The sequence below is a fragment of the Rhinolophus hipposideros genome (assembly GCF_964194185.1).
Source record: "Rhinolophus hipposideros genome assembly, chromosome: 21".
NCBI lineage: Eukaryota > Metazoa > Chordata > Mammalia > Chiroptera > Rhinolophidae > Rhinolophus > Rhinolophus hipposideros.
The window spans coordinates 35,819,830-35,837,939 of record NC_138067.1 but is presented as its reverse complement, the minus strand read 5'-3'; the positions used below and the strand labels follow the sequence as shown (position 1 = coordinate 35,837,939).

Genomic DNA, 18,110 nt, shown 5'->3' with positions numbered 1-18,110 from the left:
CAGCACAGTGCCTGGAACATAATGAGCTCCATATATTTGCTATTCTTCTTGTTACTGTGGATATTCCCACTAGTTCCCTGATCTCAGTGGCAGGTTGTGATGGGGTCTGGGCAGGTTGGGCAGCCCAGAAAGGAAGGCCTGAGCTGCCCAGGCCTGGAGGTCACCCAAAGGAGCCCTGTAATCAGCTGTAATCAGGCCAGTCCTGCCCCACCCCCTCCGTTCCTGGGTATATCAGGGCTGGTCCAGACCCTAGGCTCTGTCTTGGCAAAGGAGGGCAGCTGCACTGGGCACCATGGGGAAGGCAGTGAGTGGGGGCTGGGGTCAGGGGTCCGGGGCTTGGAGGCAGGGCTTCCAGTGGGATCTGATGCCTCTCCTTCCCCTGTCCCCAGGAGAATTACGAGCTATACTCAGTAGAGCTGGGCCCTGGCCCTGGTGGGGACATGGCAGCCAAACTGAGCAAGAAGAAGGCAGGCAGTGGTGGGGGCAAGAAGAAGGAGAAGCTGGAGAACATGAAGAAGGAGATGGAGATCGTGAGCATGGGGCTACAGGGCTGGGTGGGGGCTGGGGTGGGAGCCGGTGAGAGCTGGACAGCAAATGACCTGCCCCCATCACACAGAATGACCACCAGCTGTCAGTGACAGAGCTGGAACAGAAATACCAGACCAGCGCGACAAAGGTGAGCTGGGGGCAGAGGGAGGAGTGGGTACAGAGAAGGGGGAGGGGTGGAGAGGGAGAGAGGGGGAGGAAAAAGGGAAAATGCATTAGAGAGAGGGGGGGGGAGAGAGAGAGAGAGAGAGAGAGAGAGAGAGAGAGAGAGAGACAGAGAGAGGCAGAGAAATTGGCAAGAGAAATAGGGGCAGAGACAACAGGGTGACAGAAACAGAAAGATGGGAGAGGAGAGAGACACAAAGGAGGGATGGGGAAGGGACAGGAACAGAGACAAACAAGGAGAAAGAAATGAAGAGGCAAAAGACAGCTGAGGTGAAGGAGATGGATAGAGGAAAAGAGGGGAAGGAGAGACAGAAGAGCCACCCCACTGAGGAAGTATATGGGGAGAGGAAAGCCTTAGCAGCCACCACTGCCCCCATCCTACCCTGTCTCCAGGGCCTGTCTGCCAGCCTGGCAGCAGAGCTGCTACTGCGTGATGGGCCCAACGCACTGCGGCCACCGAAGGGTACCCCGGAGTATGTCAAGTTCGCACGGCAGCTGGCAGGCGGTCTGCAGTGCCTCATGTGGGTAGCTGCTGCCATCTGCCTCATTGCCTTTGGTATCCAGGCCAGCGAGGGCGACCTTACGACTGATGATAATGTGAGTGGCGGGTGCTGGGGGGACAGACACGGGACACAGGGACATAGGGTGGCGATACAGCGATATGGAAATGAAGTTCCAAGACATGGCCGTGGGGGATGAAGGACTTTTGGATATGGAACAGACCCAAGGTCACAGGGGACACAGGGGAGAATGTGTCTCAGCTATGGAGGACATAGGTGGGGATACAAAGACAAAGAAATACAATACTTAAGATATGGGACTTGGGAAACAGAAGATTGGGCAGATCAAGAACAGAGGGCACAAGGGACATTGGGACACGGACATGGTACGCAAGGGCATAGAGACATAAGGGACCCAGAACTCAGTACACAGTACACGGACAGACACAAGACATTAGACATGGAAGCACAGAGACACAGAATATCAAGATGCAGGATGAGAGGACACTGGATATAGACAGAGGTCAGAACAAGGGACCTGGGGACTTAGGGACATGTGACATTGAAGGTGACATAGGATGAGAACCCAGAGGTAGTTAGACATGGGAGACACTGGATAGAGACTTCGAATTTGGAACATGAGACGCTGGTCATGGAGTTCACAGAATATGAAGCATGATAAGATCGACAGCACACAGATACATGGAAATGGGGCCATGAGGACACAGGAACCAATGGGCATAAGGGACACAGAGGATGGCACACAGGTTATGAAAACACAGAATATGCAACTTGAAGCACAGGGAGTACAGCACCCAGGAACATGAGGAGACACACGGTAGTGGGCCTCTGGGCTGCACAACTTGGAGGGCACAGGTAAAGGGAACATGTGGAACCAAGGTGCACAAATCATAGGGTATTGGGGACATGGGCACAAGTCCTGGGATATGGGGACACGGGGACCTAGGATTCAGGGGCCAGAGGATATGGGATACAGGGACCGAGGGACACAAGACCCTGAAAATATATGGCACTCCAACGTAGGATATGAAGAATATGGGGACAGGAGACAAAGGCCCCAGGGAATAGTGCACAAGGCTTCTTAGTAGAGTGGGGAAAACCATAGCAGCAGTGACCCCAAGAACACCAGGGGACCAGGGAGCAGGCAGGTGGCATCAAGCAGGGAGCTTCCAGCCCTGACTCATAGCCAGCCCCCGGTCCTCCTTCCCCAGCTGTACCTGGCTGTGGCCCTCATCGCTGTGGTTGTGGTCACCGGTTGCTTCGGCTACTACCAAGAGTTTAAGAGCACCAACATCATCGCCAGCTTTAAGAACCTTGTGCCCCAGGTGGGTTCCCCAGCCCTGGCCATTTCAAGTTCCAGAGACTCCGCACCAGCTCAGGCAGGCTCCTGGCATCTCTGTGTGGCCCCTCCCATCAAGCCCCACCTGCCTTCATCCTTGTTCTCCATCTCTCCCCGTTTATCTCCCCACATCCCCACTGTCCTGAGCAACTTCCGCCCCCACCCACTGCCCGCCTTAGCTCTGGTGCTCCTGTCCCACCCACAGCAAGCAACTGTGATCCGCGATGGGGACAAGATCCAGATCAATGCAGATCAGCTTGTGGTGGGTGATCTGGTGGAGATGAAAGGTGGGGATCGAGTGCCAGCCGACATCCGCATACTCCAGGCCCAGGGCTGCAAGGTGGACAACTCCTCGCTGACGGGAGAGTCTGAGCCACAGACCCGCTCGCCCGAGTGTACACACGAGAGCCCCCTGGAGACCCGCAACATTGCCTTCTTCTCTACCATGTGCCTTGAGGGTGTGTGAGGCCCCGGCCTGTCCACCCAGCTGACCACACTGCCTCCACACTCCCCACGGCTAACACTGCCCCTCTTCTGCTACATTCTGAGACACACTGTCTCCCCACTTCAAATGAGTGCTACCTCTTTGGGTCACACTACCTCTCTAGCTCCCACTGTTGCTACCCTCTCCCAAGGTCACACTGCCTGCATTACTGCCTTCCATTACTGCCCCTCCTTCAGTTCCCATGGCTGTGCATGCCCCCACTGCTGCCAGTCCGGCCCTGAGTCACCCTCTTGACCCTGTTGCAGGCACAGCACAGGGCCTGGTGGTCAACACGGGGGACCGCACCATCATCGGGCGCATTGCATCATTGGCATCTGGAGTAGAAAATGAGAAAACACCCATTGCTATCGAGATCGAACATTTTGTGGACATCATCGCAGGCCTGGCCATCCTCTTTGGTGCCACATTTTTTGTGGTGGCCATGTGCATCGGCTACACCTTCCTGCGGGCCATGGTCTTCTTCATGGCCATCGTGGTCGCTTATGTGCCTGAGGGGCTGCTGGCCACTGTCACAGTGAGTTGTGGAGGCAAGAGAGGGGTACAGAGAACTGTCCATCTGTCCATTCATGCAGGCTTCTCTCCACCATCTCTCTGTCTGTCCATCTGTCCATTCACTTCCCATCCTCCCACCCACCTTCTCATCATCCAACTTTCCACCTTCCCACCCCCCATCTCTCCACCTATCCATTCACTCAGCAAACAGTCACAGAGGCGACACTGGGTCACGTCCTCCTGTGCCACACACAGAGGACTCAGAGATGAACACACAGAGCCCTTGACTGGAGGAGACCAAGGTCCGGTGTAGGCATCCTTCAATAGTCAGCTCAGAGGAGGCTGAGGGAATGTTCCTTTTCTCATTTTGATTGTGTTGATAAGACAACTTACAGAACCTCAGCTAGAGCAGCTTACAGAGGGGCCTGGCGACATTTATCTGGGCAGCTTGGGGAGGAACCCCAAGTAGAAAGCATGGGATGGACAAAAGCGTGGAGTCAAGAAAAAGCCTGGTGCTGTGGAGGAATGCTGCATGCGCAGCACTAGGGCTGGGTTAAAGGCTTTCTAGTGCTGTGAGAGGAGGGAAGTAGGACTGGAAGACGCCTCCATGCCGGTGTTTCTCACCCTGCCCCCAGGTCTGCCTGTCCCTGACAGCCAAGCGGCTGGCCAGCAAGAACTGTGTAGTCAAGAACCTGGAAGCAGTGGAGACACTGGGCTCCACCTCAGTGATCTGCTCTGACAAGACGGGGACCCTCACTCAGAATCGCATGACTGTGTCCCATCTGTGGTTCGACAACCACATCCACTCAGCTGACACGACGGAAGACCAGTCAGGTGTGGGGGCGGGAGGAGACAGGGGTGGGGGTGGGGTGGTGGGGGTGGGGGGTGGGGGTAGGGGACGGAGGGGACTGGGGCAGGATGTGGCAGGCCTAGATGGGCGCTCTCAGGTTACTGGAGGGAGCCGGGGGAGGGCTTTGCATTAATGGACAGGGACTCCATTCTGATCAGGAAGAGGGCTGGGTCCAGGGACCAGGCAGGGGGCCAAGCTCCGAAGGGGCCTGGGATGGAGTCTCATATGACTTTCATAGAAGGCTCAATACTGGGTCTGGAGAGAAGGCTCCCTCCCGGGGTATGAGGTGGGGTGTGGGTCCCTCCCAAGTCTGGGCAGGGGGTCCTGCCCTGAATCGACGGGGAGGTGTGGGAGAACAGGCGCTTTGGGTCTGGTGCCTGCGCGGAGTCCCCTCGCGACCCCAGCCTGGACGCCCGGCCTCCAGGGCAGACATTTGACCAGTCCTCGGAGACCTGGAGGGCGCTGTGCCGCGTGCTCACCTTGTGCAACCGCGCTACCTTCAAGTCGGGCCAGGACGCGGTGCCCGTGCCCAAGGTGAGAGCCGGGGAGACTCGGGGGACACCGGGAGCCTGGAGCAACCCGGCTCGCCCCTGACACCGGCCCTCGCTCCCAGCGCATCGTGATCGGGGACGCGTCCGAGACGGCGCTGCTCAAGTTCTCCGAGCTGACGCTGGGCAACGCCATGGGCTACCGCGAGCGTTTCCCCAAAGTCTGCGAGATCCCCTTCAACTCCACCAACAAGTTCCAGGTGTGCGCCCGCCACGGCCGCCCCGCCCGCGCTCAGTCCCACCCACGGCAAGCCCTGTCCACTGCAGGGCGGGCCTGTGAGGGGCTTCGCTCTCAGTCTCCTCCCTCTCCATAGCCAACCCCCACCCACATCTCCCGTCTCGTTCACAGCCAGAGCCCACCTACGGCCTGGCCACGCCCGCAGCCAATCACACCAGGGCTTTTAGGCCTTCGGTGGGGGGTAGCTCGCAACCCAATTCCCCCCCAGTCCGACTCCCGACGCTAATTCGGTCGGTTCCCCGCGCCTAAGCCCCTACCTACACCCCGAGCCCTACCCCAAACCTCGGCCTCTAGCTAGGACCAGCCCAGCCCCTACCTTACCCTCCCAAGGCACTTCTGCCGACGTCAGCCCAGCCCCCTACCCTCTTGACCTCGCCCACCACACATTCCCACCCCCTCCGCCCACAGCTGTCCATCCACACACTGGAGGACTCGCGGGACCCGCGGCACGTGCTGGTGATGAAGGGCGCCCCCGAGCGTGTGCTGGAGCGCTGTAGCTCCATCCTCATCAAGGGCCAGGAGCTGCCGCTGGATGAGCAATGGCGTGAGGCCTTCCAGACTGCCTACCTCAGCCTGGGAGGCCTGGGCGAACGTGTGCTGGGTGAGACCCCCAGGTGGGGTAGGGGGCGAACCGGCCTGCGAGAAGGAGCTAGCACAGACCAGGCTCAGTCTTCCCGGGACAGCCCTGGTCCTACCTTTCCTATCCTTGGCTTACAGCTGACACACTCTCCTTTGCCTTTCCATGTCTCACTCCCGATCCCTGTCTATCCTCAATTGACCCAGCCCCTCCCAACCTGTTCTCGCTTGGACCTTTTCTATCCTGACCTGACCTTTGACCCCTTGGTTTTCCCAGCTCTTGCCCCAAGTGATGACCTGCTTTTGTTTTCACTGCCACTTTTCACAGTCCTCATGACCCTTTGACCTTCACCAGTCCCTGCCTCAACTCAAGAGACTCCCCCAATCCTTGTCCTGACCTCTGACATTCCCTAATTTTTGTCCTGACTCCTTCAACTTCCGTAACCCCTGCCTCAACCCTAGAAGGCACAGACCTGTGGTCTAGTTCTGGAGTTTTCATTTTACTTGCTGTGTGACCACTGGTAAAAATTGTCCCCTCGCTAAGCCTCAGTTTCGTCATCTGCAGGATGACGATGGTAATAACTGCCTAGGGTAGTTGTGAGGATGGATTCGGATAACGTGAACGAAGGATTCAGCACAGGCTCAGGCATCCATGGGGGCTTGGAGCAAGGGGCCTGCTCATTTCACTTGTCATGTGGCACTGCTAGACAAGGGTCCTCCCACGGCTCCTCTCTGACTTCCCTGTTTTCTGATCAGGCTTCTGCCAGCTTTACCTGAGTGAGAAGGACTACCCGCCTGGCTATGCCTTTGACGTGGAGGCCATGAACTTTCCAACTAGTGGCCTGTGTTTTGCGGGACTTGTCTCCATGATAGACCCACCTCGGGCCACCGTCCCTGATGCGGTGCTCAAGTGCCGCACGGCAGGCATCCGGGTATGCCACCTGGGAAAGGACCAAGCAGGGGCGAGAACAGAGGATGGCAGCATTTGGGGATGAGGAACCCTGTGACCTCTGAAAATACCTTGAACCCCCAAGGGAATATATTGGCTCATGAAATGAAAAAGTTTTGGGGAATGAAGCTTCAGAGATAGCTGGATCCAAATGTTCAATGTTATTAGGAATTTGCCTTTCTTCATGTCTCAGCTCTGCTTTTCTCTCTGCTGGCTGTATCCTCAAGCAGTCCCTCCATTTTGGTGGACAAAGATGACCCCCTCACAGCAGCTCCAACTTACCTGGTTAGCCACCCCACAGAAAAAGAGTGCCTCTTTTGCAGTTGCACTGGATTGGGTAACATGTCTGTCTCTGAACCAGTCACTGTGGTTCGGGGTGGAATACTTTGATTGGCCAGGTCTGGGCTTACCTGCCCAATGTTGACTAGGGGCCTCCACTTCAACCTGAGAGTGGGGGTGGTTCCCCAAAGACAAATCAAGAGTGGGGGAGCCAATGCTGAGCAAACATCACCCAAGTCTTTCCCATGGTCTGTAAGGCCCTATAAGATCTGGGCACTGTTATCTTCCTAAGCTCATTCCTTAGCCCTCTACCTCTTGTTCACTCCACTCCAGTCATGTTGGCCTGCCTGCTGTTCTTCCAACAGTTCAGGCATGTTCAAACCTCTTATTTTGCATTGGCTGTCCCCTTTGCCAGGAACACTCTTCCCCCAGATTTCCATGTGGCCAATTCTCCTCTCGTTCAGGTCTCTGCTCAAATGTCACCTTCTCAACGAGGCTTTTCCTGGACACACTTAAAATTGAACCACCTCATTTTCCACCCAACACTTGCCATCTCCTTTACCCAGTTAAATTTCCCCTCTCCTTCTAACATGTGATATCATTCATTTCTTAATTTTAAAAATTGTCTGTCTCCCACGCTAGAATGTCAGCTCCATGAGGACAGGTATTTTTGTCTGTTTTGTCCCTGCTATGTCTCCGGCACATAGCAGGTGGTCACAATTATTAATCATTGAGTAAATGAATGACTGTCTCAGCAAACGTCCACTAGGGAGAACAAGGAGATTGGGCTGATCTGAAGGGGTCAAAGATCTGCTGGTCCTCCCCACAGGTTATCATGGTGACAGGTGACCACCCCATCACAGCCAAGGCCATTGCGGCCAGCGTGGGCATCATCTCAGAAGGCAGCGAAACAGTGGAGGACATTGCTGCCCGTCTCCGTGTGCCCGTGGACCAGGTTAATCGGAAGTAAGCCCCCTTCAGTCCTCCCCCTGGTTCTTCCTACACCTCATACAGACTGACGCCCTAGCGATGCCCTCCCACCTCCCACCCCAGGGATGCCCGTGCTTGCGTGATCAATGGCATGCAGCTGAAGGACATGGACCCATCAGAGCTGGTTGAGGCATTGCGTACCCACCCTGAGATGGTGTTCGCTCGCACCAGTCCCCAGCAGAAGCTAGTGATTGTGGAGAGCTGCCAGCGACTGGTGTGACCCTCTTGATGAAGGTGGGCAGATGGGCTGGGCTGGCCCTGGGCTGGCCTCTCATGACCTGCCTGTCCATACCCACTCCCTGCAGGGGGCAATCGTGGCTGTGACGGGGGATGGTGTGAATGATTCCCCAGCTCTGAAGAAGGCAGACATTGGTGTGGCCATGGGCATTGCTGGCTCGGATGCTGCCAAAAATGCAGCTGACATGATCCTGCTGGACGACAACTTCGCCTCCATTGTGACGGGCGTGGAGCAGGGTCTGGGCTGGGTCAGAGATGGGGGGAGGCGGGTGGGCACAGGAGGAAGTGGGCTGCGAGGAGGCTGAGGTGCTTGCTGTTCGCCCTTAGGCCGACTGATCTTTGACAACCTGAAGAAGTCCATCGCCTACACGTTGACCAAGAACATCCCTGAACTGACGCCGTACCTCATTTACATCACTGTCAGCGTGCCCCTGCCCCTGGGGTGCATTACCATCCTCTTCATAGAACTCTGCACTGACATTGTGAGTCTATGCTGCCCCAATGCCCCCAGCCACACGTGCCCACAGACGTATGCCCATGGACACACACGACGGGCAGAGACCAGCACGGTCACTCTTAGACACAGAGCAACACAGACATGTGTACGACAGCCAGCCAGAGGTGGAGACACAGACAGGTGGACAGGTTGACCAAATTACAGACATGGACACACAGGTGGGCACTCAGAGAGGCATGGACGGATCATAGACACACATGGACTCAGATATGGACACTCAGACGAACAGATATTAATAGACACAGATGTCTGGATACACTTGGATCACAAACCGACATCCCTCCACAGACGTGGATAAATAAACACCATCGGACAGACCCCGAGGCAGACAGACGGATACAGCCACAAAAGCAGCCACAGATGCATGGCCATGTCGACGTGTTTGTTCAGCAGCACTCAGGGTGCTCACTCTGGGCCAGGCACCATTAGCTCACTTAATTTTGTCCTCACAACTACTCTATGACATGGGCTTTGTTTACGTATCACCCCATTTTACTGATGAGCTAATTGAGGCCTACGCAGGTTGAGTGGCTTGCCGCACGTCACACAGCTGATAAGTGGCACAGCTGGGAATTGAGCCCAGGTAGTGAGATGTCCCAGAGCCTGTGTTCTTCATCAGTGCACTCTGCTGCCACTGTCTAGTCACACACAGATGAGCGGGGGGATGGGGAGGAGGACACGGGGACACACAAGGGACACAGAGAAACAGAGATAGGGACACAGAAACAGAGATAGGGACACAGAAACACAAAAGCAGAGACCAGGGACAAGGGACAAAGAAACAGAGTGAGCAACAGAAAGAGGCCAAGACCAGAGTATCCCAGATAAACACAGAGACGGAGAGCAGGGGGCGGGGGAAGAGGGGAAGAGGAGGCGGCAGACGGAGGGAGACAGAGAAGGAGAGAACATGCAATGGAGGAGATAAATGCAGATATTCTGATGGACACCAGGACAGATGTGGAGTGGACATGCCGACGCTCCTGAGGGGTCAGCTGGGCCCAGGCTGTGCAGGCAGGGGTGGCTGTGTGGTCACTGCAGGTCCTGCTTCCTAACCTCAGTCCTATCCCTGCCCGCTGGCCGCGGGGAGAGCTCCAGAGAGCAGGGGACAGGGGCCCAGGCAAACCCTTACCCCCGGTTCTTTCTGCTCCTGGCCAGTTTCCATCTGTGTCGCTGGCATATGAGAAGGCTGAGAGTGACATCATGCATCTGCGTCCACGGAACCCAAAGCGTGACCGATTAGTCAATGAACCCCTGGCTGCCTACTCCTACTTCCAGATTGGTGAGTGCCCAGGAGCCAGGAAGCCCAGGGCTCGCCAGCAGGGCCACTCAGCTGCCTTGGGGGCACTAACTGGCTCTGGTCTGTTCTGGATCTCAGTGTCTGCATTTGATTCTGGGTCTCTGTCATTCTCTGAGTCCTGATATGCACACGACTGTCTCTATGGTCCCGTGTCCCTTCTCTGTCTCTGGCCCTGTTCTTCATGACCCCGTCTCTGGGTTTTGCCTCCTTCTGTGTTATTTTGGGTTCTCTGTCTCTCTCTGTGCTTTGTCTCTTGTGTCCTTATCAATCTCTCTTGCAGTCCTTGTCTCTCTGTATCTGTCTCTCCACGTCTGTCAGTGTCTGTGCTTCTGTCTGTCTCATGTCACTGTTTCTGTGTCCCCGTCTCTTTGTGTATGTCCCTGACCCTCTCTGTGTATCTGTCTCTGTGTTCCTGTCTTTTCACATCCCTGTCTCTCTCTGTGTCCCTATTTCTCTGTGTCTCCATCTCTGTCTCCCTGCATCTCCTTGCCTCTCCCCAGGTGCCATCCAGTCATTTGCTGGCTTCGCTGACTATTTCACGGCCATGGCGCAGGAGGGCTGGTTCCCATTGCTGTGTGTGGGGCTGCGGCCGCAGTGGGAGAACCACCACCTACAAGATCTGCAGGACAGCTATGGCCAGGAGTGGGTGAGTCCCGTGGCTCCCGCATTTCCAATGCTGCATACCCAGAGCATCCCAGACACCCAGACTCTCTGCCAGTTCCAGGGTAAGGGCCTTTCCTGTTACCATCTCAAGCTCCAAACTCCTGCTTCTGCTGGTCCCAGCTGCAGATGGGTCCCCTCCCTGCCCTGACAGTAACGCATCATCTCAGCTGTGGGACTAGGCCCCTGTTCTGTTATTTTCCCTGCATCACTTAGACATAGAGTATTTGCATGTGTGGCCGACTTTAATGATGGTTTGGAGCACAGAGAGGCTAGGCCCGGCTAGCTGGTGTATTCAGCTTGCCCTGTGGACTTACAGGTCAGCACATTCCCCTTAAACATGTACTGTCGTGGTGAAGAATGCAGACCTGGAGCCAGGCTTCCTTGGATCCATAGTATGCCTCTACTCACCCCTGTGTGACCCTGGGCAAGTTGCTGTGTCTCGCTGTGCCTCAGTTTTCTCACCTGTAAAATGGAGAGAACACTGTGTGGCTCCCAGAGCAGCAGCAGCAGCAGCAGCAGCAGCAGCACATGGGAACTTATTTGAAATGCAAATTCTCAGTCCCCACGCCAGACTTCTGGGTCAGAAACTCTGGGGGTGGTGCTTGGACGTCTTTGTTTTCACCATCCCTTCTGGGGTTCTGATACACGCTGAAGTTTGGGTACCATCAATAGGAATATGGGGAGGATTAAATGAGGTAATACATGTGAAACACTTGATACCTGGTGCACAGGAAGTGTTCCCTACACAATTAACTGGTGTTAAAAACAGTTATATTGAAGAAATGGACTGAATCCTGACTGCCCCTTTAAGTGCTCTGTTCCCCAAAGGCCCACCTGGTCCACTTTACTCATTTTTACCATCGGCCTGGGCCCTGGAGTCACTAGACTTTATAAATCTTGCCTCGGGGTTCTGGTTCCTTTTCCCAGGACCCTTCTTTTGGGTGCAGAGGAAATTCTACATTCTTCTTTCTTTATGAAAGTAATTGGTCTGCCCACGCACTGACATCCAAGCTCTGCTCGACTAAGGTTTCTGGGCCTCACACTGTGGGGTCCTGCAAACCTGGCGGATCATGCGTCTTTCCTTTCCTCTCACCCAAGGCTCTGATGCAGGGGAAAGAGCATTTTAGGGGTTCATGGCCCCAGGCCCCAAATGCCCAACTGGCTGCAGAGGCTGTTTGGGCTCAGGCTGCTTTGGTTTCGCCCCGGCCCACAGACGTTCGGGCAGCGCCTGTACCAGCAGTACACCTGCTACACTGTGTTCTTCATCAGCATCGAGATGTGCCAGATCGCTGACGTCCTCATCCGCAAGACGCGCCGCCTCTCCACCTTCCAGCAGGGCTTCTTCAGGTGTCCCCGCAGGCCCTGGCCCTGACCCACCCCTCAAGCTCTTGTCCCAATTCCCAGCAGATCCTGACCAGGGCTTACTGCAGCCGGCAAACCCCAGCACCAGATGTGTGCATGTGCGGTGCCAGATGCTAACATTCCTTATTGGTAGCCAGCCAGTAGCCCCCGCGATGTACCTCTCAGCTGGCCCCTCCATATTTCATCGACTAAAGGGGTGATGCTGACAGTGCTATCATCCACTATTGCAGAGGTACCACTCTGGTGTTAAATGTTAGAACATCTCCCTGCTGGTGATGACATCTGACCTCCTCTGACCCAGTACCCCAATTTCCTTTGGCCCCCAATTCCTCATGGCCTGTCTTTGTCCTGAGCCCGGCCGTCTGAGCCTGTTCCACCCTGTCGCACCTGCAGGAACAAGATCCTGGTGATCGCCATTGTGTTCCAGGTCTGCGTTGGCTGCTTCCTGTGCTACTGCCCCGGAATGCCCAACATCTTCAACTTCATGCCCATTCGGTGAGGGGCCAAGAGGTGTGAGGGATGGGCATGCGGGGACAGACCTGGGGACAGCCTTTACCTGCCGTCTCTTCTGTGCCTTCAGGTTCCAGTGGTGGCTGGTCCCCATGCCCTTTGGCCTCCTCATCTTTGTCTATGATGAGATCCGGAAACTTGGAGTTCGCTGTTGCCCCGGGAGTGAGTGTGGAGACTGGGGGGCTGGGGTGGGGGCTGAAATGTTCTCCGAGCAGCTGCCCTGACCTTTGCCTTTCAACACTTGACCCCCAGATCAAACCGCCACCGATGTATAAGCTCTGAGGCCCACCCTGACCCCCACCCTGCAGCACTGAGTCTTCTCTCTCTCTCCCCCCCCAGGCTGGTGGGACCAGGAACTCTACTATTAGCGGCACTGCTGTCTTCAAGTCATTCCTGCCTCCACCACAGCCAGATGGCGGAGGGACTCACGGGACTGTCTGGACAGCCACCGAAACATCCTGGCCACCCAGGGTCCTCGGCTCACCTGTGTCTGCTCCTGCAGCCCAAGGCACCCCAACCTTGGAGAGACCCTCCCTAAGTCCTTTCCGCATCGCTAAGGGGCGCACCCTCCTGGAGAAGCAGTCCTTAGGCCCAGCTCGGAGCTGGCCTGGGGAAGTCCCGAGGGGCTGGGGACTTGGATGGGGAGTAGGAGCTAGCAGCTCCTGTGAGGTGGGCGGCCTGGGGCTTCTTCTTTAAAACACAATTGTGTCTGCCTGATAGTAATAAACCAGCTTCTGGCACCATCTTAAATGTTTTTCATGAGTCCCTTTGGTCCCACAATCCTACAATTTAGGGTCTACTTGTTCCCAAAACATAGCCTGGCACATAGTAGGTACTCAATGTCCCTTGGGGAAATGAATTCCCATTTCATTGCCTACGGTTACAGCATTTAAAGGAGAGCTGGATGAGACCACAGGCACCTTCCCCAGCAGTGCTTTGACCACTCTGCTAACCTGAACACTGCCTCTGGGCTCTCCTTTTTCAGCACCCATTTTCCCTCTGGAGGCTCTTTGATACAGGGTGTCAAAATCTTTTCCACTTCAGGCAGCGCCCCCCCACCCCCAACCCCTTAGGTGTTTCCACTCTGATTCCGCTCATTCATTCCTCTGTGTTGCAGTGGGTGCCCTCTCACTGGTTCAGTCCCAACCAACTTCTGGAGGTTAAACTCACGGGCTCCTCCTCACAACCTGTCACCTGAAAAGTTAACCCTCCGACTGCCAGTAACTCCAGTCCCCGGGCCCTCCACCTCTGGCCATACTTTTCCTGGTCCCCTTTCTTGCCTTTCTAACCCTTTCTTTAATATGAGTCTCTCTGGCGGAGCCCCAGGCTTCTCCCTCCTCTTTACCACAGCAACACCGCCCACCCACCCCCTCCTCAGTTCTGTCTCTGCAGTCACGCCCACATCTGTCTCCAGCCTCCCCTGGCATGTCTGAAAGGACCCACACTGGCCTCTACATCATCCTCCAAACCTGCTCCCATCCACTGTCCCACAGTAGGTTCCTTCTCCCTAGGAAACGGGGTGAGCCCTCGGGGAGCTTAGAAGTCTCAAACTACTTGTTTCCCTGCACTCCTTCACTCCTTCCTCACCTGTCATCTCCCCAACCCACCCCCTGGAGAAAGCCACAGCCCATTGGTCACTACCACCTCTACTCGGCTTCTAACCACTCTTCTCCAAACCCCACCAGCCCTGTTCTGGCCTTTTGGCCTCAGTCTCCCCATCCAGGGTCCATGGGGATCTTCCTAAAGCCAAACGTGACCCTGTGCTCCCCCTACCTAGAGCTCTCCAAGGTTCCCCACTGCTCCCGGTCAACTCCCCAGCCCAGCACTGAGAGCCTTCTGCAATCTGGCCCCTGCTGATTTCTGTTATCTCGCAAGCTCCCTTGAACTTGTTCCAACCAGTTATGTTTTACTGGAAATGCCAGGCCCTTTCTGCAACCTCAAGGCCTTTACACAGGCCTTGCCACCTGCTTTGCTCCTCGTTGCCCCACCGAGTCATCCTTCAGGTCTCAGCCCAACCTCCTCTTCCAGAGAGCTCAGCCTGCCCCTCAGGTGACTCCTCTGGGCCCGCCAGCCCCTTGTTTTTCCACCACAGCCCTAATTAATCATTGTAGTCTACCTCATCAGTCCTACTACTCTGACCGGGCTTCACCCATTACAACCCTGATCCCTCTGGCCTATACTCCCCTACCTCAGCACCAACCACTCTGGTCTAAGCCCCATGAAAGCTTACTTCAGACAGTTGGCCATTAGCAAGGGCCTGAATCTGATTCCTGCTCAGCAAACAGCTGTCAAATAATTTCTGCAAACTTCACTTGTCCCAATATGTGACAAAGGCTAGATGGTGCATGGGATGGAGGTGTGGGTGAAAGTGACTCCACTACATATCTACCCACCTGGGCTGGGGGCGTGCCTGGTCTACTCCCTTTTCAATTCAGTCAGGGTGACCAATAAATCACTTGCTCTTTCCCTAAGACACCTGTGGAATCTGTATTCACTAGGGCAATGAGAAAGTGGGGTAGATGGTGTTTGTCCCATCCGAGGGTAAATACCCCCTCAGAAAACACCAAGACTGTCATACCAGAGCTGAACAAAGCTGTGCTTAGTGCTTTCCTAGGCCCAGGGTTAAATAACATTATGGCAAGACCTCAACAGTCTAGTGGAGGGAGGGAGGGAGGAAGGGGGCAATTGCCCTATCCCATGCCCTGGGAATCCCACCGGGAACACCAGGGCTGGGGATCCCTTTCCTGAGTGAGCAGGATTTGTATCAAGGTGGAGTTTAAGCATGATATTCAAACCCCTGCTTCTTACATCCCTCTCAGGAAGGGGGCGGGGAATGGGGCAGGGAGTTGGCCCCACTGGACCAAGGAAGGGCTGGGGTGGGGAGAGTGGCGGCCAGGAAAAATCCAAATTGTGGGGTTCAAATGTTCTATTTGGCTACAGCTCCCCACTGAAGACTCAGGCCAGGATTTGATCTGAGGGCCACAGAACTGAGTCAAAGCACCGAGGAGCTCAGAATCACAAAAGTGTGCTCCAGAGGTCGTGATTGGACTATTCATTCTGCAGCAGGGATCCCTCGATGGTTGTAAGCAGGGAGGGTGAACTAGTAGGACTGGGGTTTTGGATCGATCCCCTTGGCTGACATATAATGGGTGGATCAATGGAGAAGAGTAGTGTCAGGCATCTAGGAGGTGACCAGCCAGGGAAGGGCCTGTGTGGGAGAGGGCCAGGTGGAGACCGTGAGAAGTCAAGAACCCTCTCTTGGATTCTAGCTCCTCTCTATCACTTGCTATCTGAGGGCCCTGGTCTCTGCCACTGCTCAAAGATCATCTACTTCAAGCCCTCAGTCTACCCCGGGAAAACAAGGAGCTGCGGATCTGCTCCAGGGACACAGGACAAATCAGGGCCTGTTAGTTTCCCAGCGTGTCCAGCTGGCTCTGGGACACAGGTGAACACTGTATTGGTAGATAGTTCCAGAGACAGATAGAAGCGGAAACAACTTTCCAAATACTGTTTACTTTACTAAAACCTGGAGAGAAGGAAAGGCATGTGAACGTCTGGGACACCAAGCCTAGGAGTGCACGTTGACAACGGCGACATACAAGGCCAGGGTGCTCAGGGCCAGCAGCCCTGTCACCACTGCTCGGGCCAGCAGTGCTGTCCAGCTTCCCAGGGAACAAAGGTGGACGAAGGTCCTATGGGGAAACATTACAGTGAGGAAAGGAGAACAGATAACCCACCCCCATTTCCACCGAACTTTAAACCCCACCCAGCTTACTCCATGACAAAGGCCTTGTAGATGCTGAGGAACATCAGCAGGAGGACTGCAGGTCGGAAAGTGTGGTACAGGTCGTAGCGCGTGATCATCCACACCTGGGCAGAGGCGACGATGTAATGGACCTGAAAGGGGGCAGGTAGTCAGGGCCAGGCCTGGGGGAGAAGTACCACCGCCAGCAAAACAGGTGTACATGGGAAAGTAGGAATGCATACCAGACTGATGTTGGAGTCAATGCTCATCTGGATGTACTTCCAGTCAAACTCAATGCCCCGGGCTCCAACCCAAAGGGGGATGCAACTGGAGAAGGCAAAGGGAGGTATTCTCCAGTACCCAGAAACCCTCAGCACCCAGAATCTGAGCCCCTACCCTCCAGAACTCCCTGAAACCCAGCTGTCCTTTCTCAGGAATCTGGGCTCCAGACGGCTGTACACACCGGGACATAATGAGCTCGGCTGTGGCCCAGCCCAGGGCAGCAACCATGATCTTGTACTCCCCTTTGCCGGCGTTCCGGGACATGACAAGGTTGAGGCCGATAAGGTCAGCCACATCCACGCTGGCCTTCATGAACTCCTGCGGGTCAGGATGAGACTTGAGTAAGCGCAGGGGCCAGGGGGCCCCACTCCTGCACTCCTTCCCTCCTCCCTTGCCCCACTTACCCCAATGAAGTCATAGATGCCACCTTCCCAAGTGGGAAAGAAAGTAGCCAGGAACAACATCTGAGAACAGAAAACAGAGAGGTCACCTCAAGATGAGGGGGCTAAACTATGTCAGTTTTGTGGGAAGTCAGGGTGTCCATGGAGGACGGCACACTGGGACGCTGGGGGACTCATGTGGAGAAGGGACCATCAGCTGGGAGCAAGAATAAGGACGGGTGGAGAGAGAGGGGAGGGGCAGGAAGATTTTCTGTGATTACAGGGGATCAGGGTCAGGTCTGGGGGTGCCTCGCCGGGCCGCCCAGGCAGCCTTAGCAGCACCAAGGTGTGTGTGTGTGTGTGGCGGGGTTAGCAGCTCTTAAGCATACAAAACCTTTCTGAACCATACACGTGATTTTTCAATTTTGCTAAAAGAGCTATGCAAAAGTTGCTTGGAGACCTCTCCTCCGGTTCCACCCCTCCAAAGGCCGTCTTCTCCGTGCATTCTGCAGCTTCCCCACGCCCGTGCTGAGGCCGGTCCCACACCGGGGCATCTGGGTGGAGAGGAGTCCTGGCTCTGGCGAGCCTGGGAGCCAGACGTGCGGCTCCGGGCGCCCTCACCTTGCACAGCTGCACGAAGAGGTAGGTGACCCCAGCCTGGACGCACTTCCAGAAAGCATTGTATTCGGACCTGCGGGAGCGGGCGGTGAGGGCTCGCCCGGGCCCGCGCCCCCCGCCCCGCGGCCGCCCCGCACTCACAGGCCGCTGCACTTGTAGGTGATGAAGTAGGGGAAGTAGGCCAGCGCGAAGCAGTTCCCGAAGTGAAACAAGGTCATGGCGCCGGCATCCGGAGCGCCGCTCTGCACCTTCCCGGCCCGGCGCCCAGGCCCGGGCCCGCAGCCTCCGCCACAGCGCGCTCGGCCTTCTGGGAGCGGAGTCCGCGGCGCCGGCGCATGACGTCACGGGCCCCGCCGCGGCGCCGAGCGCGGCCGCCGGAGCCTGCGCGGGCCGGCGCTCCCTCCGGGGCCGGCGTGGAGCCTCGGCGCCCGGCCCGTGGGTGCCGGCCGCGGGAGGAAGGGTGGGGCCGGCCTCGATCGCGGACTGACCCCGCTGGGAACG

The 18,110-nt window shown here is 56.0% G+C and overlaps 2 protein-coding genes across 6 annotated transcripts; one reads left to right on the top strand and one right to left on the bottom strand.

Annotated features, from left to right (window-relative positions):
* Positions 1-292: 292 nt before the first annotated feature.
* ATP4A (ATPase H+/K+ transporting subunit alpha) lies at positions 293-13,292 on the top strand (the record flags this gene model as incomplete). 2 transcript variants are annotated; one of them, XM_081031589.1, is made up of 22 exons in its annotated part: positions 293-304; positions 390-530; positions 617-676; positions 1,105-1,308; positions 2,444-2,557; positions 2,777-3,029; positions 3,322-3,590; positions 4,204-4,402; positions 4,843-4,952; positions 5,032-5,166; positions 5,613-5,805; positions 6,537-6,712; positions 7,838-7,974; positions 8,062-8,185; positions 8,304-8,472; positions 8,563-8,717; positions 9,908-10,031; positions 10,550-10,695; positions 11,926-12,059; positions 12,468-12,569; positions 12,655-12,746; positions 12,924-13,292. In XM_081031589.1, the coding sequence occupies 22 exons, from the start codon at positions 293-295 to the stop codon at positions 12,950-12,952; spliced, it is 3,078 nt and encodes a 1,025-aa protein (XP_080887715.1). In that variant the 3' UTR covers positions 12,953-13,292. The 2 variants fall into 2 exon arrangements, with proteins under 2 accessions (XP_080887715.1, XP_080887714.1); XM_081031588.1 differs by having other exon boundaries at positions 8,062-8,212.
* Positions 13,293-16,081: 2,789 nt separating this feature from the next.
* Positions 16,082-17,935, bottom strand: TMEM147 (transmembrane protein 147). Of its 4 annotated transcripts, none has more exons than XM_081032381.1 (7): positions 17,751-17,935; positions 17,613-17,682; positions 17,016-17,075; positions 16,793-16,929; positions 16,572-16,656; positions 16,360-16,481; positions 16,082-16,276 (listed from the first exon to the last, which is right to left on the bottom strand). In XM_081032381.1, the coding sequence occupies exons 1-7, from the start codon at positions 17,825-17,827 to the stop codon at positions 16,153-16,155; spliced, it is 675 nt and encodes a 224-aa protein (XP_080888507.1). In that variant the 5' UTR covers positions 17,828-17,935; the 3' UTR covers positions 16,082-16,152. The 4 variants fall into 4 exon arrangements, with proteins under 4 accessions (XP_080888507.1, XP_080888509.1, XP_080888508.1 ...); XM_081032383.1 differs by having other exon boundaries at positions 17,452-17,682; positions 17,751-17,918; XM_081032382.1 differs by having other exon boundaries at positions 17,401-17,682; positions 17,751-17,912.
* Between the last annotated feature and the right edge of the window lie 175 nt (positions 17,936-18,110).